This window comes from Pelodiscus sinensis, chromosome 29 (genome assembly GCF_049634645.1).
Source record: "Pelodiscus sinensis isolate JC-2024 chromosome 29, ASM4963464v1, whole genome shotgun sequence".
NCBI classification, from domain to species: domain Eukaryota; kingdom Metazoa; phylum Chordata; order Testudines; family Trionychidae; genus Pelodiscus; species Pelodiscus sinensis.
This window is the reverse complement of record NC_134739.1, coordinates 2,157,031-2,174,110: the sequence shown is the minus strand read 5'-3', so window position 1 is coordinate 2,174,110 and position 17,080 is coordinate 2,157,031. Positions and strand designations below refer to the sequence as shown.

General features: G+C 59.9%; 1 protein-coding gene across 4 annotated transcripts in view; it reads right to left on the bottom strand.

Moving 5' to 3' along the window:
- The window catches only part of PRR29 (proline rich 29), a 31,301-nt gene extending 14,533 nt beyond the window's left edge, over positions 1–16,768 (bottom strand). For 2 of the 4 annotated variants that reach the window (XR_012898022.1, XM_075911329.1), the window contains exons 1-5: positions 16,640–16,768; positions 12,683–12,773; positions 6,577–6,692; positions 1,452–1,639; positions 227–294 (exon numbers count right to left, since the gene is read on the bottom strand). Coding sequence is in view for 2 of the 4 variants with exons in the window: in XM_075911329.1 (XP_075767444.1) it covers positions 227–294; positions 1,452–1,639; positions 6,577–6,692; positions 12,683–12,773; positions 16,640–16,705 (529 nt within the window). In the remaining 2 variants the exon portion in view is untranslated. Of the gene's footprint in view, positions 1–226; positions 298–1,451; positions 1,640–6,576; positions 6,693–12,682; positions 12,774–16,639 lie in introns of all 4 variants that reach the window. The other 2 variants (XR_012898021.1, XM_075911328.1) reach the window with 1 other exon arrangement.
- Between the last annotated feature and the right edge of the window lie 312 nt (positions 16,769–17,080).

Here is a 17,080-nt window from a genome sequence, read left to right as displayed (position 1 = left end):
CAGGCTGGAGCTGATCTTGGCTGTTTGGGTCCTGTAGCTGGGTTTGGCCCTTTGATGGGAAGGCGCCACGGCGGACGCTGGCTGGCCCCACAGTGTGGGAGGTGGCAGTGGGCAGCGCTGGGCACTTGGCAGCGAGCTGGGGCTGGAAGAGGTGGGCTGGACTGGGTGGGAGAGATGGCCATGCTGGCAGGGGGGCTGTGCCACGGGCGGGGAAGGGCGTCCTTACCTGTGGCTGGCGGGACGTTGGCTCCCACTGTCCCCGTGGCGCTGGGTGGTGGGGGCGGAGGAACCAGTCTGCTGTGGAAACAAAGCGAGGGCAAGGGGTCAGCAGTGATCGGGGGAGGGGGCAGATCTGTGAGCTCTGGAGGCAGAGCCCAGCACGGAAGAGCCTTAGGTCACCACAGGCAGCCCCCGCTGCTCCCCGATCTCCCCGTGGCCTTCACCTTCCCCCCGTCCCGTGTGCTACTCAGTGCACAGCACGGGCCCCGGCAAGATGAGAAGCCCCGTGGGGCCAGTGGCCCCCCCCGACACACAGCCACCCCCACCCCAAAAGCTCTCAGTGTGAGCAGAGAAGGGCGGGAGAGAGGAATGTTCCATCCCAGGACCTGTAGCACAGCAGTCAAGTGACTGACCCAGCATTACCCAGGGAGTCTGTGTCAGGACCAGGACTCAAACCTGAATCTCCTGAGTTCCAGCCCAGTGCCGCACTACAAGGGCGCACGTCTGCTTAACGATGGCAAATACAGTCAGCTGCCCCCAGAGGCTGCAGGACCCACGGGCAGGCTCCCCGACTGCTCCACCCCTCCCCGATGGCAAGAGCTAGATGAAAACTGGCCACATAAGCAGGACGCCAGAAAACGGGGCTGCTGGCCCGGGGACGTTCACAGAAAGCGGCATCAGCACGTCCTGGGAAACTTCCATTTGTTGTTAAAAAACAAATGTCCTCAAGCCAAATATTTCCTCATGCTTGTCCCTGCGTGTGTGTAGTTCCTCGCGGGAACGTTAGTGCCACTTCCTATGCGGGGGAGGGGGAGGGGGAGGGGGAGGGGGAGCTACATCTCCCATGATGCACATGGGGCCTTGTGCGCCCCTCCCTCAGATAGACCCCCACACCAGTGCCCAGGTTGAGAATGCACCTTAGCATGCCCCTCCCCGTCACACCATGCCTCCTCCCAGAGCCTGCACCCCCATCTCCTCTCCTCACACTCCCTTGCCCTGCTCTCTTCAACCCCAAACTGCACCCCTATCCCCTGCCCCAGCCCAGAGCCTGCCCCTCACCCCCTTCAGGCCCCAAACTCCCTCCCAGATCCTGCACCCCGTCCCCTGCCCCAGCCAGAGCCTGCACCCAAACTCCCTCTCAGAGCCTTGGGCAGGTGGGAGGGGTGGGGCTCTGGGCACCATCAAAATTCCTGCAAACCCACAGCCCCGGCTGGTGCTGGCTCCCGACTCACTCATCCTGAGTCCTGGCTGCGGGAACTGGGGGTGGGTCCAGGCCAACGTAGCGCAGGCGAGGGGGCTCCTGTGCCCATGCTGCAGGCTGTGCCAGGGGCGGCCAGGGGGGGCTGGGATATGGGGCATAGTGGTGGTGAAATACCAGATCTGCTTCTTCGTCCTCAGCAAGCAGGGGGAGCAGCTTCACCTGCAGGGAAGGAGCAAACGATGCCTGGGGTGCTCCTTGCTCCGGCCTCTGCTCCGCAGCTTCCCCTGCCTCAGGCCTTGTTTGCAGAACTGACCCCAGCCTAGACGAGTCCCCACATTCACGGGCTCTGCTGCGCCCAGCTGGGCCTGCCAGCTGCTCTGCCAGCTGGTGGCCCTGACCTCATGCTGTAGCATGAGCGTGGTGGGGCCAGCAGCTCTTCCCGGAGCCCCGTGCGGTGATGACACGGGGCTGCAGAGCCAGAGGGAACTGCAGGGTCTGTGTGAGTCCCACAGCTGGGTAAGAAATCCTCCGGGTACAGTCGGCAGGTACACTGGGATCACCTAGTCCCACCTGTGCCGCGGGCTGCAGGGCCCAGCTCCCCACGGTAGGGTTGCCAGGTATTTTCTGATTTTTTTCCCCTGCCAGGAGGCAAAAATACCTTCCACACACTCAGCAGCCGGGCCCAGCCCCCGGGCCTTCCCGAGCTCCCCACCGCCCGCTTACCTGGTTCCGCAGGGGAGCTCTCTTCCAGCACAGAGTAAGAAAACAAGACGGCCACTGGCAAAAAAAAAAAAAAAAAAAAAAAGCCCCCAAAATCTTAAAGGGGCCATGCTGGGTTTTTTGTATTTTTTTTCCCCTCAGTAAATGTCAGGGTCCTTTTTTTTCCTCAACAACTTTGGTCTCCCCCTTTTTTCCCCTCAGTGTTTTTTTGGGGGGCAGCTGTTCAGTATTTTTGGTTAAACTATCTGGCAACTCTACCCCTGGCCTCCCCTGCATGAAGTAGTGCGGCGCTGTCAGAAACCACGCCTTGGATTTAAAATGGCCGGGGTGGTGAAGCCGCCTCAGCCCTTGGGAAGTTGCTGAGTCTGCCCGTGCTGTGCCCTGGGGGTCCCGGCTCAGGAGCTGCGCTGGAGCTGCCAGACCCTGGAAGTCCCCTTGGCTCCTCAGGCGAGGGGCCAAGCGCCATAGGTGGAGGGGCTGAGCTGGCTGGGGAGGGTGCAGAGCGCACCTTTCCTTACAGCCCCCTGGGCTAGGATGTGAGCTGGCGTTTGCTCGTGCCCAGCCACATGGGTCGGAGGTGGTGGAGAAGCTCACACAGGCCCAGCTGGGGGCTGTTCTCTGGGGCAGGGTATTGTGATTTGACTGGCTGATTTTAAATTGAGCCATTCAGTGGTTATAAGCTAGGCATCCTGCTGGCTGACACAGGACTGGCTGGCTTTGTGCTCCCCCATTGGCTGGCCAAGCACCGCACTGCTCCCTGCCTCAGTTTCCCTCACCAGGGCTTTCTCTCCTGGGGAGCCCCATAGGGTGGCTAGCTGGTTAAGTCACCTCCGGAGTTCAGTTCCTTTGTGGGATACCAAAAATCCAAACAAAAGATCCTCCCCCTCCCACTGGGGCTCCTGAGCATCCCCCCCTTGGGGATCCCTTCCCATCTTCCCTGCTCTGGGAACCAGCCCTGACCCCAGGCTGCTTCCACGGAGTCTTCCTGACCTGTCTTGGGGCCCGGCTTCCTCACAGCCCTTTTGTGAGGCCCACACGCTTGTCCCTTGCCCCTCACACTGGAGGTAAAGGATAACGAGGCAGGTCAGGACCCTAGGATAGCTCCTTTTAACTATCCAGTCTTTAGGTGCGTCTAGTTCTGCCTACTTGCTTTTCCCTTTGATTTCTTCATGCCCTCTGCTCCTTATTTCCCGACCCCTTCCTTTTTTTTCCTCCCCCCCTTTCCCTTCTCCCCTATTGATTTTGGGTCTGCACATCCTAAACTCAGAACTCCGCTCATCTGAAGAAGTGGGTGGTGCCCGTGAACGCTCACGATCCCAGCTACAAGTTTTCTTAGTCCATAAAGTGCTACCAGACCATTGGTGGTTTTTTAAGTTTATCCTGCACAGACTAACTCGGCTCCCCCTGATGCCCCTGTAATTTTTCAGTTCAGCTGGGGCTGGTCCCTCAAGTCCCATGGGATTTTCTGGGGTGGGTTACCTCAAGTTTTAATCAAGAGCTATGTGTGGCTTTAGGGCAGGTGAATTCACCAGCGACACCCTGGGATTCTTCTCAAGTCTGGGCCCTTGGACTCGGCTGCTCCTGTAGCACAAAAGCCAGTTCTCTGCAGCCATCAGCTCGAGGAGAGGAGCTGGAGTCTGCTCCTTCTTGGGCATCATCCCCAGAACTGGGGGCTCCAGCCTCTTCCACAGGGCAAGAGCCACTGACGACAATGGGGCTGTCCAGGGTGCTCAGGGTGGGGGCAGATTTGGCATTAAAACTGGTGCTGGAAGCAAGGAAGAGACCTGGCTTGACTCTGGGAGCCCCGGGGAGTTTGCAGCATCTAGGTGGAGGGTGGACTAGATGGACTCTGCTGTCCCTCCTAAGCCTGGGGCTCTAGGAGTCTACGTTTCCTCCCTCACACTTGACCCGGAGCCATGGAAACTGCCCTGTTGGAGGACACAGCCGCAGGCCACTGGGCCCCGTGTGGGTACGGAGCGGGGACCTCCCTGATCACAGCCGCGCAGAGGACCCTGCTTCATCCAGGCCCCACGGGGATGGGGATGAGTCGGGCATGACCGTCATTAGCCACGAACACGGGCCACAGAGCGAGCGAGGAGGCTGCAGGTGGCACAGCTGATGCATCCACCAAAAGGGAAACATTCGCTGTCCCTGTGGAAATGACTCTCGGGGGTTGAATCCATGATTTAATTAAACCCTTGAGCTATGTCTACACTGGCACGATCTTGTGCCAGAAATATGCAAATGAGGCTAAGCGTGGAATATTGCTGAGCCTCATTTGCATATCTAATGGGCCGCCATTTTGCAGAAGAGGCTCTTGTGCAAGAAGGAGCGTCTACACTGCCCCTTCTTGCACAAGAAAAACCCTCTTGTGCAATGCTGTTACCTGGATTATTTTCAGGAATAACGGCATTGCACAAGAGGGTTTTTCTTGCACAAGAAGGGGCAGTGTAGACGCTCCTTCTTGCACAAGAGCCTCTTCTGCAAAAATGGCGGCTCATTAGGTATGCAAATGAGACTTGGCGATATTCCACGCTTAGCCTCATTTGCATATTTCTGGCACAAGATTGCGCCAGTGCAGACACAGCCTTGCAGTGCTATTATGTGAATAGATTGCTTCCATCCTCGCTGTGCAGCCAATGCACAGTCCCGCTGCATTCACCTGCTCAGCTGGCCTGGCGCACGTCCACACTGCCCTCTTGAGCAGGAGGACTTACACCTGTTAGAGCAGAGCATAGCTCTCGTGCAAGAAGCCCTCTCTTCCCACGCTTTCCTGTAACTCTTCTGCACAAGAGCGAGTGGGCAGCGTGGCCGCTCTGTGGAAGAAGGGCCCTTCTTGTGCAGTAACCTGCCAGTGGAGACAGTACGGACAGTGCTCCCAGTGCACAGGAAACCACCCCTAGCAGCGTGGCACCAGCAGAGCTGGTCCTGACGCTGCCCATCCCGAGGGCCTGGCACAGGCGCGCAGTGGAGCACAGAGCCCCCAGCATGTGCCAGGCCCCGCGGCCACTGCACTCACCACCCCTGGGCTGCGGCAGAGAAGCGGGAGCCGAGACTGTTGTTGGACTCGGCTTCCCCTGCCCTGCCGGGCTGTGGGGGAAGGGAGCCATTGCCAGCTGGCAATGCCCCAGCCAGAGGCCGAGCTGCTCCCCTCCAGCCCGCCATGCACAGGCGGCCAGCGGGAAGCTGCTCACACCCGGCCTGCCCTGGGGAAGGTGCCCACAGGCCTAGCTCCTTGTGAAAATGTGTCTCCCTCTCAGCTGCCCTGACAGGCCACAAGCTGGAGCAGCAACGGGCAAGCCGGGGTAGCGAGTGGGCTGCACGAGTGGCCACCCTTCAACTCAACGGGCCGCAAGATCGTCAGTGTCCTGGGCGAGGCCGGTTCTCACCCCTTGACCCCTAGTTGGTGGCGGTGCCGGAGCAGAGGGAGCGCCCGGCTCTCACTGGCAGCGCTGGGTGCAATCAGCGCGCAGCCCACGTCACCTGCCCCGGCCGTGCGCCTGTCGCTCTAGTGACAGCGCCAGGAAAAACCCACGTGGGCGGGGCCCAGCAGAATCTGGCAGCCTGTCTATGGACACCAGTGACAATGTCTCGGGGCCACACAAAGAACCCCCATGGACCTCGTGCCCTTCGAGCCACAGGTCCCCAGTCAATGGGGTCGCAGTGCCGGGAGATGGGAGGGGGACACGCACTGGCTGGGCCCATAACCGCAGCTCCTGGGCTCAATGCGACAGGTGTCCGGCCGCTGTCTCCCCTGGGCTGCCTGGTAACATCCTGAGCTCTAAACCTAGGTCTTGGCAAGAGCAGGAATCTGCCCCGCTCCGACGGGTGCGATACCGTCCCCATAGCACCACGGGCATAAGGCACCGCTGCCTAGGGGTGTCCCCTGGGCCCAGCAGGAAGGAGGGTGCACAGCTCTGGGCAGGTGGCTTCTCAGGTGCCAAGTGGGAGCCCCTAGGGTCACACCAGTGACACCAGGGCAGCATGGGGGTCAGCACAGGCTGTACCAACCCACCAGGGCTCCTGGAAGATTCCCGGGGCACATGCCTGGGCCCCATGGCCCCAGCTTCTGAGCGAGGGTGCAGAAAGCAGCTGCCATTGCACAGAGCCTGAAAGGCTTGCCCGCCTGCATGGCATCCTGGCGTCAGAGCTCGGGACCAGCCAAGGGCTGTGTCTCGGGGCTGGGTGTGGGGGGAATTTTTCCCCCAAGTCATTTGTCTGGGTGTCAAGATGGACAGGAGCAGCTTGGGGGTCTGTTGGACTCGCTGACCAGGCCGCTATCCAGGAGTTCCCATCAGTCCTGGCTTGGTGACGTAATTAGAGAATCTACCACCAGCTGGCGTGTCTGCTCTGTCCCGAACTCTCGCCTGGAGGCCGCTTGCACAGTCGGTCCAGGGCTCCTCCAGACAGCGTGACAGCCTATCGGACACACACACCTGGGCAGCTGGGAGCGCTGGGCTGTATCCAAAGGAAGCCAGTGCAGACAGCGTCATGTTGTTCAGGATCACCTGGTGCATCTGGGCATTTTGTATCATCATTAACTCTACCAGATCTGCCAAGGTACAAGCAACAGGAACCTCGCTCTAGTGATGGATTAGAACCAGAGTTCAGAGCCTATTGGCTCGGAGCCACTGACGGGGTCAGACTGACAAATGTCCAGCCATTTGCTGACTCTTAGAATCCTAGGACTGGAAGGGACCTCGAGCGGCCATCCGGACCAGTCCCCTGCCCCCATGGCAGGACCCAGCACTGCCTAGATGAGGGGTGGGGACCATTTTTGAGTTGGGGCCGCTGATCCACTGAAAAACCAGCCAGGGGCTGCACACAAGCGAGAAGCCCCTGACTGCGAAGGAAAGGCACCGCTCACAATCCCCTCGCACACCAGTCCTGTGGGTGGGAGGGCAGGGGGCGAGAGCGCCAGCACAGGCTCCCCAATGTGTGGGGGATCCCTGAGCCCTGGGGGCCAGATCCAGGCAAGCCAGCAGCCACATCCAGCCCCCAGGCCTGAGGTCCCCTCCCCCCAAGCTAGAGCATCCCCGATAGCAGGTCAGATAGACATCTCAAATATCTCCAGAGAGAGATCCCACAACCCCCCTGGGCGACATTCCAGTGTTTCACCCCCCTGACAGGCAGGAAGTTTTTCCTAATGTCCAACCTCAACCTCCCTGGCTGCAGTTTAAGCCCCTTGGTGCTTGTCCTGTCCTCAGAGGCCAGGAAGAACAACTTTTCCTCCCTCCTCCTTTCAAGTATCTATCCCCTTTTCGATACTTGAAAACGGCTCTCATATCCCCTCTATCTTCTCTCTTCCAACTAAACAAGCCCAGTTCTTTCCGTCTTCCCTCATAGCTCCTGTTTTCCAGACCTTGAACCTTTTTTGTTGCTCTTGTGCCTGGAGCGCCTAGAGGCCCCATAAGAGGCTGTTCATTGTGTATCAGAGCTTGAGGGATGTGGCCATTCCTTTGCTGGGTCAGGAATTCCCAGGCTTTGGTGTCAGCTGGGAGCTCTAAGAGCATGAAGCCATATGTTCAGAAACAGTGGCCAGCGTGAAGGAAGCCTCAGAGCAGCTGGAACGTCTGGGAGCAGCTGAGTCAGCGATGTTAACCTGGGTGTGTAACGCTTCTCAGAGGTAACCAGGGTGAGGAGGCACCTTGCTATGGTCATGGCCCCCCCAAGCGTCATGAAATGGGCTTAGAAATACGAATGCCAAAGACAGCATGTAACACTTCATTTTTAAAGTTACAGTCGGTGACTGTATATTCTATTTCTGTGCATGTATCATGCTTGCATGGGAAGTTAGAAATATGTAATTGAAACCTACTGAAAGCCATTAGTGGCACTTAAGGAAACTTAATGGCCCAGTGCTCATGACTTTTCCCCCCTGTAAGCCCAAACTGTGGTTGGTCCTAGAAAGACATGTGACCATGCCACCTGATGTTGGAACCCATCTTGAACCTGATATTTTTCCATGGGGATAGGGAGATCAGACAAAGGGCTCCCACCCTGGGGATAGTCTGTTTAAGGAATGGAAAACAGTAAGTCTTTCATCTTCAGCTGGCGTTTGAAATTGCCTCCTCATTTAAGAGGATACTGATGAAGAAACATGAAAACTTAACACTCTGAAGAACTCTAAAAAGCTGTAGACCCAGGCTAGAGAAAGAAATCAACTGTGTCTTGAGGAATTTTACCTGGAATAAAGACAAGGGGGAGGAATAGACCATGAAACATTTCTTTAGAGTGTAGGATTAGCTGGGGTGTTTTGTTTACCTTGGCTTAGTAACTTGCTTTGATCTGCCTGTTTTCACTTGCAGTCACTTAACTCCCGGGTTGCTCTGCAGCGGGGCATTAACCCCGACTCTGCGCCTTGACTGGGGGAGACCAGAGCTTCTGGCCCAGCAAGGCAGGGTGGTGGGCGCCCAGAGAGCAAGTAGGAGAACTCAGTGGCATGACCAGCTCTTGGGGTGACAATGCCAAGGAGACCCCTGTGATCCGCTCATCACAGCTACCACCTGCTCTTAGCGTGAGGGCAAGGGCAGAGTTTCGGGTTTGCTTTTCTTCCCGTTCCCCAGACTACCAGGGAGAGAGGGGAAAGTACTCGCAGTCCTTGATTTACTGCTCTGTCTCCTCCCTTCACCAACTGGGCGTGAGAGGCCTGCATAGACAGCAAGCACTTTCCCCTCTTGCCCTGGTAGTCCAGGGAACAAGAAGGTAAGCAAACCGCCTCCTGGTGCGCACGGCCGCTGCTCCTGTGCAACTTGGATCTTGTGTGAGGGAGGCCTGGTCTGTGCCTGCCTGCACTCTGCTCCCCGCCTCCAACACAAGCCTTGTCTCTGCTGTCAGCAATAGCACCTACCCCCCCCCCCCCAGGTGTCTCTCCCCTGCCTGCTCGCAGAATTCCCAGAGCTGCCGTTCCCAATGGAGCCGTGCACCACAGACTCCTAGGGACACCGCAGGCCCACAGCACTTAGCGTTCGTGGGGAAACATGTTTAGCAGAGATTCAAGTAATAGCAAGAGGGTGGAAGTATTGAAACAACCGGCTCCACATGTGCCTTCTAGCACTTAGACTTTCCTCAAGCCCCTGCCTTGTGCTGGTTCGCACACCCACCGTCTTCCTCCCAGAGTTTGACAGACACCTGGTTGCCAGGCAAAGGACACTGGGTGTGTCTGCATTCTCCTGAGATACCGCACTAAGGGCTTGTCTAGGCTGGAAATGCGACAGCGGCACAGCTGCGGGGCTAGCTACAGCGGTGGGGTGTGGGGGGGGGGGGTGTTCTCTTGCTCGCATAGCTGAGCCATCTCCCCAAAACAGCTAGAGAGGGACGAATTCTTCCATCAATCTAGGCTGTCTCCATGGAGGCTAGATCGGTAGCGGGGCGAGAGGGTTTTCACACTCCTGAGCAGCGTGGTTACAATGACTAATGTATCTAGTGCAGACCAGGCCTAACTCGGATTTTAGCCATTCCCAGGACAGCCCCCTACTGCGAGTTCCTCCCTCTAGATTTCCTAATCGCTCCTCAGCTTGGCAATGGTGATTGGCTCGTGGCTGCCTATGCAGATTGACTATGTTGTAAGACACACACTGCACAGCCAGAAAGAGAAACCTCTTGCCCCCTGCCTGAACATCATGTTTGGGTGACCTAACGGACACACCTTCAGAGCACAGCATTCAGTATGGACACCTGCCCACCTCCTTAAACCTCAGCCAGACACAGGGACCAGGACCTCGGTGCCATGAAGTGCCACATGGGCATTAGATGCCCCCAGGGGATCTCTGGAGCCCACCTGCACCCTCCATGCCAGGCCCAGGCAACGTATGGGTCACGAGTCTCTGCTTTAAAGGGGTCAGTGTGCCCTGTTTAGCCATTTGCAAGTAGCCTAAGATATTCCTCTAACACGTTGTCCTGGCTGGGTTGTAGCATTTGGATTTCAGACTGAGTATAGAATTATAGAATCCTAGGGCTGGAGGAGACCCCAGGACATCACTGAGTCCAACCAAAGCAGGACCAGCCCCAACTCAATCATCCCAGCCAGGGCTTGCCCAAGCCTTAAGAATCCCATGGAGATTCCACCCCCTCCCTAGAGAACCCAAGCTAGACCTCCCGCACTGCAACATGAGAAATGCAGAGTGCTCCACTTAGGAAGGAACAATCAGTTCCATACATACAAGATGGGAAGCGACTGTCTAGGAAGGAGCATGGCGGAAAGGGATCTAGGGGTCATAGTGGACCACAAGTTGAATATGAGTCAACAGTGTGATGCTGTTGCAAAAAAAGCAAATATGATTCTAGGTTGTATCAACAGGTGTGTTGTAAGCAAAACTCGTGAAGTCATTCTGCCGCTCTATTCTGCACTAGTTAGGCCTCAGCTGGAGTACTGTGTCCAGTTCTGGGCGCCACATTTCAAGAAAGATGTGGAGAAATTGGAAAGGGTACAGAGAAGAGCGACAAGAATGATTAAAGGTTTAGAGAACATGACCTATGAAGCCAGGCTTCATGAACTGGGCTTGTTTAGTTTGGAAAAAAGAAGATTAAGGGGGGACATGATAGCGGTTTTCAAATATCTAAAAGGGTGTCACAAGGAGGAAGGCGAAAATTTGTTCCTCTTGGTTTCTGAGGACAGGACAAGGAGTAATGGGCTTAAAGTGCAGCAGGGGAGGTTTAGATTGGACATTAGGAAAAAATTCCTAACTGTCAGGGTGGTCAAATATTGGAATAAATTGCCAAGGGAGGTGGTGGAATCTCCCTCTCTGGAGATATTTAAGAACAGGTTAGATAGACATCTGTCAGGGATGGTGTAGACGGAGCTTGGTCCTGCCTTGAGGGCGGGGGGCTGGACTCGATGACCTCTCGAGGTCCCTTCCAGTCCTATTATTCTATGATTCTATGATTCTATGAGCCCATCGCCCCTCGTTCTACCATCTACCCCCACTGAGAACAGCCTCTCTCCAGCCTCTTTGGAACCTCCCTTCAGGGAGTTGCAGGCTGCTCTCAAATCCCCCCGAACTCTTCGCTTCTGCAGACTAAAGAAGAGCAAATCCCTAATCATTTCAGTTGCCCTCCGCTGGACCCTCTCCAATGAGTCCACATCCTTTCTGTAGTGGGGGGCCCAGAACTGGACATAATCATAGAACACTAGGACTGGAAGGGACCTTGGAGAGGTCATCGAGTCCAGTCCCCTGCCCTCATGGCAGGACCAAATACTGTCTAGCCCAGGTGTTCTTAAACAGTGAGATGCCTCCTAGAAAATTTATCACAATTGCCTTCTCACTGGATAAAATTCTAAAGTTTAGATTTCTTCATAATTAATATTATGAATTAATTATAAACATTAATTTCTTATTAACTTCTAGAGATCAGCACACTACAATAGCAGTGCGAATCAATCCGGCCTATGTGACGACACACTACAACAACAGTACGCAAGCATTGCCGACTTTCATCTGCAAATATTACGTAAATTTGTTAGGAAAAAGTTCAAAGTAAAAAGCTCATACTATTCATTTCAGCATCGTAACGGGGGTCACGCCCCCCACAGCGCCACCAGCCGTCAGACTTGGGAATTAGCTCGGACGGCTGCGCCCAGCTGGCTCACCAGGTCCCAGGGTTCAGGCAGGCCTTGGGGTTTGAGCCAGGCCTTCAGCTCAGGCTGGTCCTCCGAATCGCCAGGCACCAGTAGAGCCTTGGGCTCCTCTAGGTCAGAGGTAGCCCTGCTGGCCGGCTTGGCCAGGCCTCGGCAGCCCAGGCAGGGAAGCCTTCACTGGCCTGAGGGAAGGCGGCTGTGGGAGGCCCGGGCCAGGTCTCAGCCTCGTCAGCCAAGAGCTCTGGGCAGGCCTCTGTCTCCCTCCAAGGCTGGGCCCTGACTGAGCTCCCTGGCAGAGTTCTTATAGTCCTAGCCACGCCCCTTAGCTTCCTGTCAGGTGAGGGGGCGGGGCTAGGCTGTGCACAAAATGGCTCCCAGGGGGTGTGAACATGAAGTTCACTCTTAGGGGGGAGGTGTGACGGTAAAAAGGTTCAGAACCCCTGGTCTAGACCATCCCTGATACACATTTATCTAACCTACTCTTAAATATCTCCAGAGATAGGGATTCCACAACCTCCCTGGGCAACTCATTCCAGTGTTTAACCACCCTGACGGTTTGGGACTTTTTCCTAATGTCCAACCTAAATCTCCCTTGCTGCAGTTTAAGCCCATTGCTTCTTGTTCTATCCCCAGAGGCCAAGATGAACAAGTTTTCTCCCTCCTCCTTATGACACCCTTCTAGATACTTGAAAACGGCTATTGTGTCCCCCCTCAGTCTTCTCTTTTCTAAACTAAACAAGCCCAGTTCTTTCAGCCTCCCTCCTAGCTCGTGTTCTCTAGACCTTTAATCATTCTTGTTGCTCCTCTCTGGACCCTCCCCAATTTCTCCACATCTTTCTTGCTGGGCTGTTTGCAATACTCCAGATGAGGCATCCCAGTGCCGAATAAAGGGGAATAATCACTTCTCCAGGTCTAGTGGCCTCTGATCAGCTGCACTGATCTTGTTTCATGTTGTAATTTCTTACCCTCTCGGATGTGTCCCGGTCTTACAGGCTGAGCGAAAGGAGACAGGAGCCCAGGGATCTGCTGAAATATCGTCACCGGCTGCTGTGGAACCTAGAGAACAGAGCGAAGAGCAACTCACCGGAGAGGGTTGGAGGGCAATTGGGAAGGAGGGGCTGGTGGGGGAGAAGGGCTGCACCATAGCCCGAGCCACAGCCTGCCCTTTGGGGGGCTAGCCCCACTCTGAGCACAGAGCCAGCCTGCATCTGGGAGGGCTCCGTACAGGGCAGCATGGCCGAGAGCTCTGGGGCAGGCCTAGCCCCAGCCCTTAGCCCTCCCACACCTGGCTCCCAGCTCCCCTCCCCGCACAGGGCTACCAGATGCCTGGCCGATTTTGGGGGGGATTTGCCAGAAAAACAATCTAAGGTGTGGGGGAGGGGCTGTCTCTGGCTTCGACCCATCGTCCTTGCTCACGAGCGCTCAGTGTTTGTGTCCTGCTGGAGCCCCACTGCGGTCCCATTGCCGCAGGGCAGGCGCTGCCCAGCCGGCCGGAGCCCCACCGCGGTCCCATTGCCGCAGTGCAGGCGCTGCCCAGCCGGCCGGAGCCCCACTGCGGTCCCATTGCCGCAGTGCAGGTGCTGCCCGGCCGGCCGGAGCCCCGCCGCGGTCCCATTGCCTCAGTGCAGGCGCTGCCCGGCCGGCCGGAGCCCCACTGCGGTCCCATTGCCTCAGTGCAGGCGCTGCCTGGCCGGCCGGAGCCCCACTGCGGTCCCATTGCCTCAGTGCAGGCGCTGCCGGGCCGGCCGGAGCCCCACTGCGGTCCCATTGCCTCAGTGCAGGTGCTGCCCGGCCGGCCGGAGCCCCGCCGCGGTCCCATTGCCTCAGTGCAGGCGCTGCCCGGCCGGCCGGAGCCCCACTGCGGTCCCATTGCCTCAGTGCAGGCGCTGCCCGGCCGGCCGGAGCCCCACTGCGGTCCCATTGCCTCAGTGCAGGCGCTGCCCGGCCGGCCGGAGCCCCGCCGCGGTCCCATTGCCTCAGTGCAGGCGCTGCCCGGCCGGCCGGAGCCCCACTGCGGTCCCATTGCCTCAGTGCAGGTGCTGCCCAGCCGGCCGGAGCCCCGCCGCGGTCCCATTGCCTCAGTGCAGGCGCTGCCCGGCCGGCCGGAGCCCCACTGCGGTCCCATTGCCTCAGTGCAGGCGCTGCCCGGCCGGCCGGAGCCCCACTGCGGTCCCATTGCCTCAGTGCAGGTGCTGCCCGGCCGGCCGGAGCCCCACTGCGGTCCCATTGCCTCAGTGCAGGCGCTGCCCGGCCGGCCGGAGCCCCACTGCGGTCCCATTGCCTCAGTGCAGGCGCTGCCCAGCCGGCCGGAGCCCCACTGCGGTCCCATTGCCTCAGGGCAGGCGCTGCCTGGCCGGCCGGAGCCCCACTGCGGTCCCATTGCCTCAGTGCAGGCGCTGCCTGGCCGGCCGGAGCCCCACTGCGGTCCCATTGCCTCAGTGCAGGCGCTGCCCAGCCGGCCGGAGCCCCACCGCGGTCCCATTGCCTCAGTGCAGGCGCTGCCCGGCCGGCCGGAGCCCCACTGCGGTCCCATTGCCTCAGTGCAGGCGCTGCCCGGCCGGCCGGAGCCCCACTGCGGTCCCATTGCCTCAGCGCAGGCGCTGCCCAGCCGGCCGGAGCCCCACTGCGGTCCCATTGCCTCAGTGCAGGCGCTGCCCAGCCGGCCGGAGCCCCACTGCGGTCCCATTGCCTCAGTGCAGGCGCTGCCCAGCCGGCCGGAGCCCCACTGCGGTCCCATTGCCTCAGTGCAGGCGCTGCCCGGCCGGCCGGAGCCCCACTGCGGTCCCATTGCCTCAGTACAGGCGCTGCCCAGCCGGCCGGAGCCCCACCGCGGTCCCATTGCCTCAGTGCAGGCGCTGCCCAGCCGGCCGGAGCCCCACTGTGGTCCCATTGCCTCAGTGCAGGCGCTGCCCGGCCGGCCGGAGCCCCACTGCGGTCCCATTGCCTCAGTGCAGGCGCTGCCCAGCCGGCCGGAGCCCCACTGCGGTCCCATTGCCTCAGTGCAGGCGCTGCCCAGCCGGCCGGAGCCCCACTGCGGTCCCATTGCCTCAGTGCAGGTGCTGCCCAGCCGGCCGGAGCCCCACTGCGGTCCCATTGCCTCAGGGCAGGTGCTGCCCAGCCGGCCAGAGCCCCACTGCGGTCCCATTGCCTCAGTGCAGGCGCTGCCCGGCCGGCCGGAGCCCCACTGCGGTCCCATTGCCTCAGTGCAGGCGCTGCCCGGCCGGCCGGAGCCCCACTGCGGTCCCATTGCCTCAGGGCAGGTGCTGCCCAGCCGGCCGGAGCCCCACTGCGGTCCCATTGCCTCAGTGCAGGCGCTGCCCGGCCGGCCGGAGCCCCACTGCGGTCCCATTGCCTCAGTGCAGGCGCTGCCCAGCCGGCCAGAGCCCCACTGCGGTCCCATTGCCTCAGTGCAGGCGCTGCCCGGCCGGCCGGAGCCCCACTGCGGTCCCATTGCCTCAGTGCAGGCGCTGCCCGGCCGGCCGGAGCCCCACTGCGGTCCCATTGCCTCAGGGCAGGTGCTGCCCAGCCGGCCAGAGCCCCACTGCGGTCCCATTGCCTCAGTGCAGGCGCTGCCCGGCCGGCCGGAGCCCCACTGCGGTCCCATTGCCTCAGTGCAGGCGCTGCCCGGCCGGCCGGAGCCCCACTGCGGTCCCATTGCCTCAGTGCAGGCGCTGCCTGGCCGGCCGGAGCCCCACTGCGGTCCCATTGCCTCAGTACAGGCGCTGCCCGGCCGGCCGGAGCCCCACTGCGGTCCCATTGCCTCAGTGCAGGCGCTGCCCGGCCGGCCGGAGCCCCACTGCGGTCCCATTGCCTCAGTGCAGGCGCTGCCCGGCCGGCCGGAGCCCCACTGCGGTCCCATTGCCTCAGTGCAGGTGCTGCCCGGCCGGCCGGAGCCCCACTGCGGTCCCATTGCCTCAGTGCAGGCGCTGCCCGGCCGGCCGGAGCCCCACTGCGGTCCCATTGCCTCAGTGCAGGCGCTGCCCGGCCGGCCGGAGCCCCACTGCGGTCCCATTGCCTCAGTGCAGGCGCTGCCCAGCCGGCCGGAGCCCCACTGCGGTCCCATTGCCTCAGTACAGGCGCTGCCCGGCCGGCCGGAGCCCCACTGCGGTCCCATTGCCTCAGTGCAGGCGCTGCCCGGCCGGCCGGAGCCCCACTGCGGTCCCATTGCCTCAGTGCAGGCGCTGCCCAGCCGGCCGGAGCCCCACTGCGGTCCCATTGCCTCAGTGCAGGCGCTGCCCGGCCGGCCGGAGCCCCACTGCGGTCCCATTGCCTCAGTGCAGGCGCTGCCTGGCCGGCCGGAGCCCCACTGCGGTCCCATTGCCTCAGTGCAGGTGCTGCCCAGCCGGCCGGAGCCCCACTGCGGTCCCATTGCCGCAGTACAGGCGCTGCCCGGCCCATCTGCTCTACCCAGCAGCAGGCGAGCACAACGGCCTGAGCTAGGTGAGGGGGGCCCACCAATCTCACATTTGTTGTCTCCCTGCTGCTGGGGCGGGGCGCAGAGCTACGATGGGAGTCAGGGGGTGCTGGGCTGTTTGCTTGTCACAGAGGGTAACCGGATTCCCACCTGCACCTCACTCCAGGCCCCCCTCCTGGCTCCGTCTCCCCTAACCCACTTACTCCCTTCCCAAACCCGCCTCACCCAGTCCAGCCTGGTTACCCCACTCCCAGCCCGAGCCCATCAGGGAGTGCAAGGCACGAGGGCTCGTGGGGCGGACACCGTCACGAGCGGTCGTGGCAGGGGAGTCGAGGATCGGCAGCGCCCTGAACATCTCTCACTGGCCAGGGAAAGCCCAGCCGGAGGATTCAGGTCTCGGGTCTGGCAGCACCACAAGTGCCCGGCCCCTGGAGCCAGGCGGTGCCCCCTCCCCTCCCAGCAACACCGCAGACTAGCCTCTGTGGCTTGCACTCCAGGCTTTACCTACCGGCTGTTGGAGGAGCCGCACCGGTGCTAGACGCTCTCCACAGGGCTCAGCTGCCCCCACATTCATGGTGCAGGTGCAGCCTGTTTGGAAGCAGCTTGCCAGCAAGAGCTGGGTAGGGAGCAGAAAAGCAGTGGCCACCAGCCCAGCCTGTTGCTATAGACGCCGTGTTTAAACAAACCCGCTCTGGAGGCGGAGAAAGACTGACAGCCTGGCTCGGCCATGCATTGTGTCCCCAGGGAACCCCTGCACTGAAATGAGGGGCAGAGTTAAGGGTGTGCATGCAGTGGTCCTTCTGGCATTCCTAGCCTTGAGGGCACACACATGCAGCCTGCTAGGGCCCAAGGGTGCTCCTGATGCTAGGAAACATTCAGCTGCATGAGGCAGGGTTAACATGCTGACCCCAGGTGCATGTCCCCATGCCAGCAATGGTGCCGTCACTCG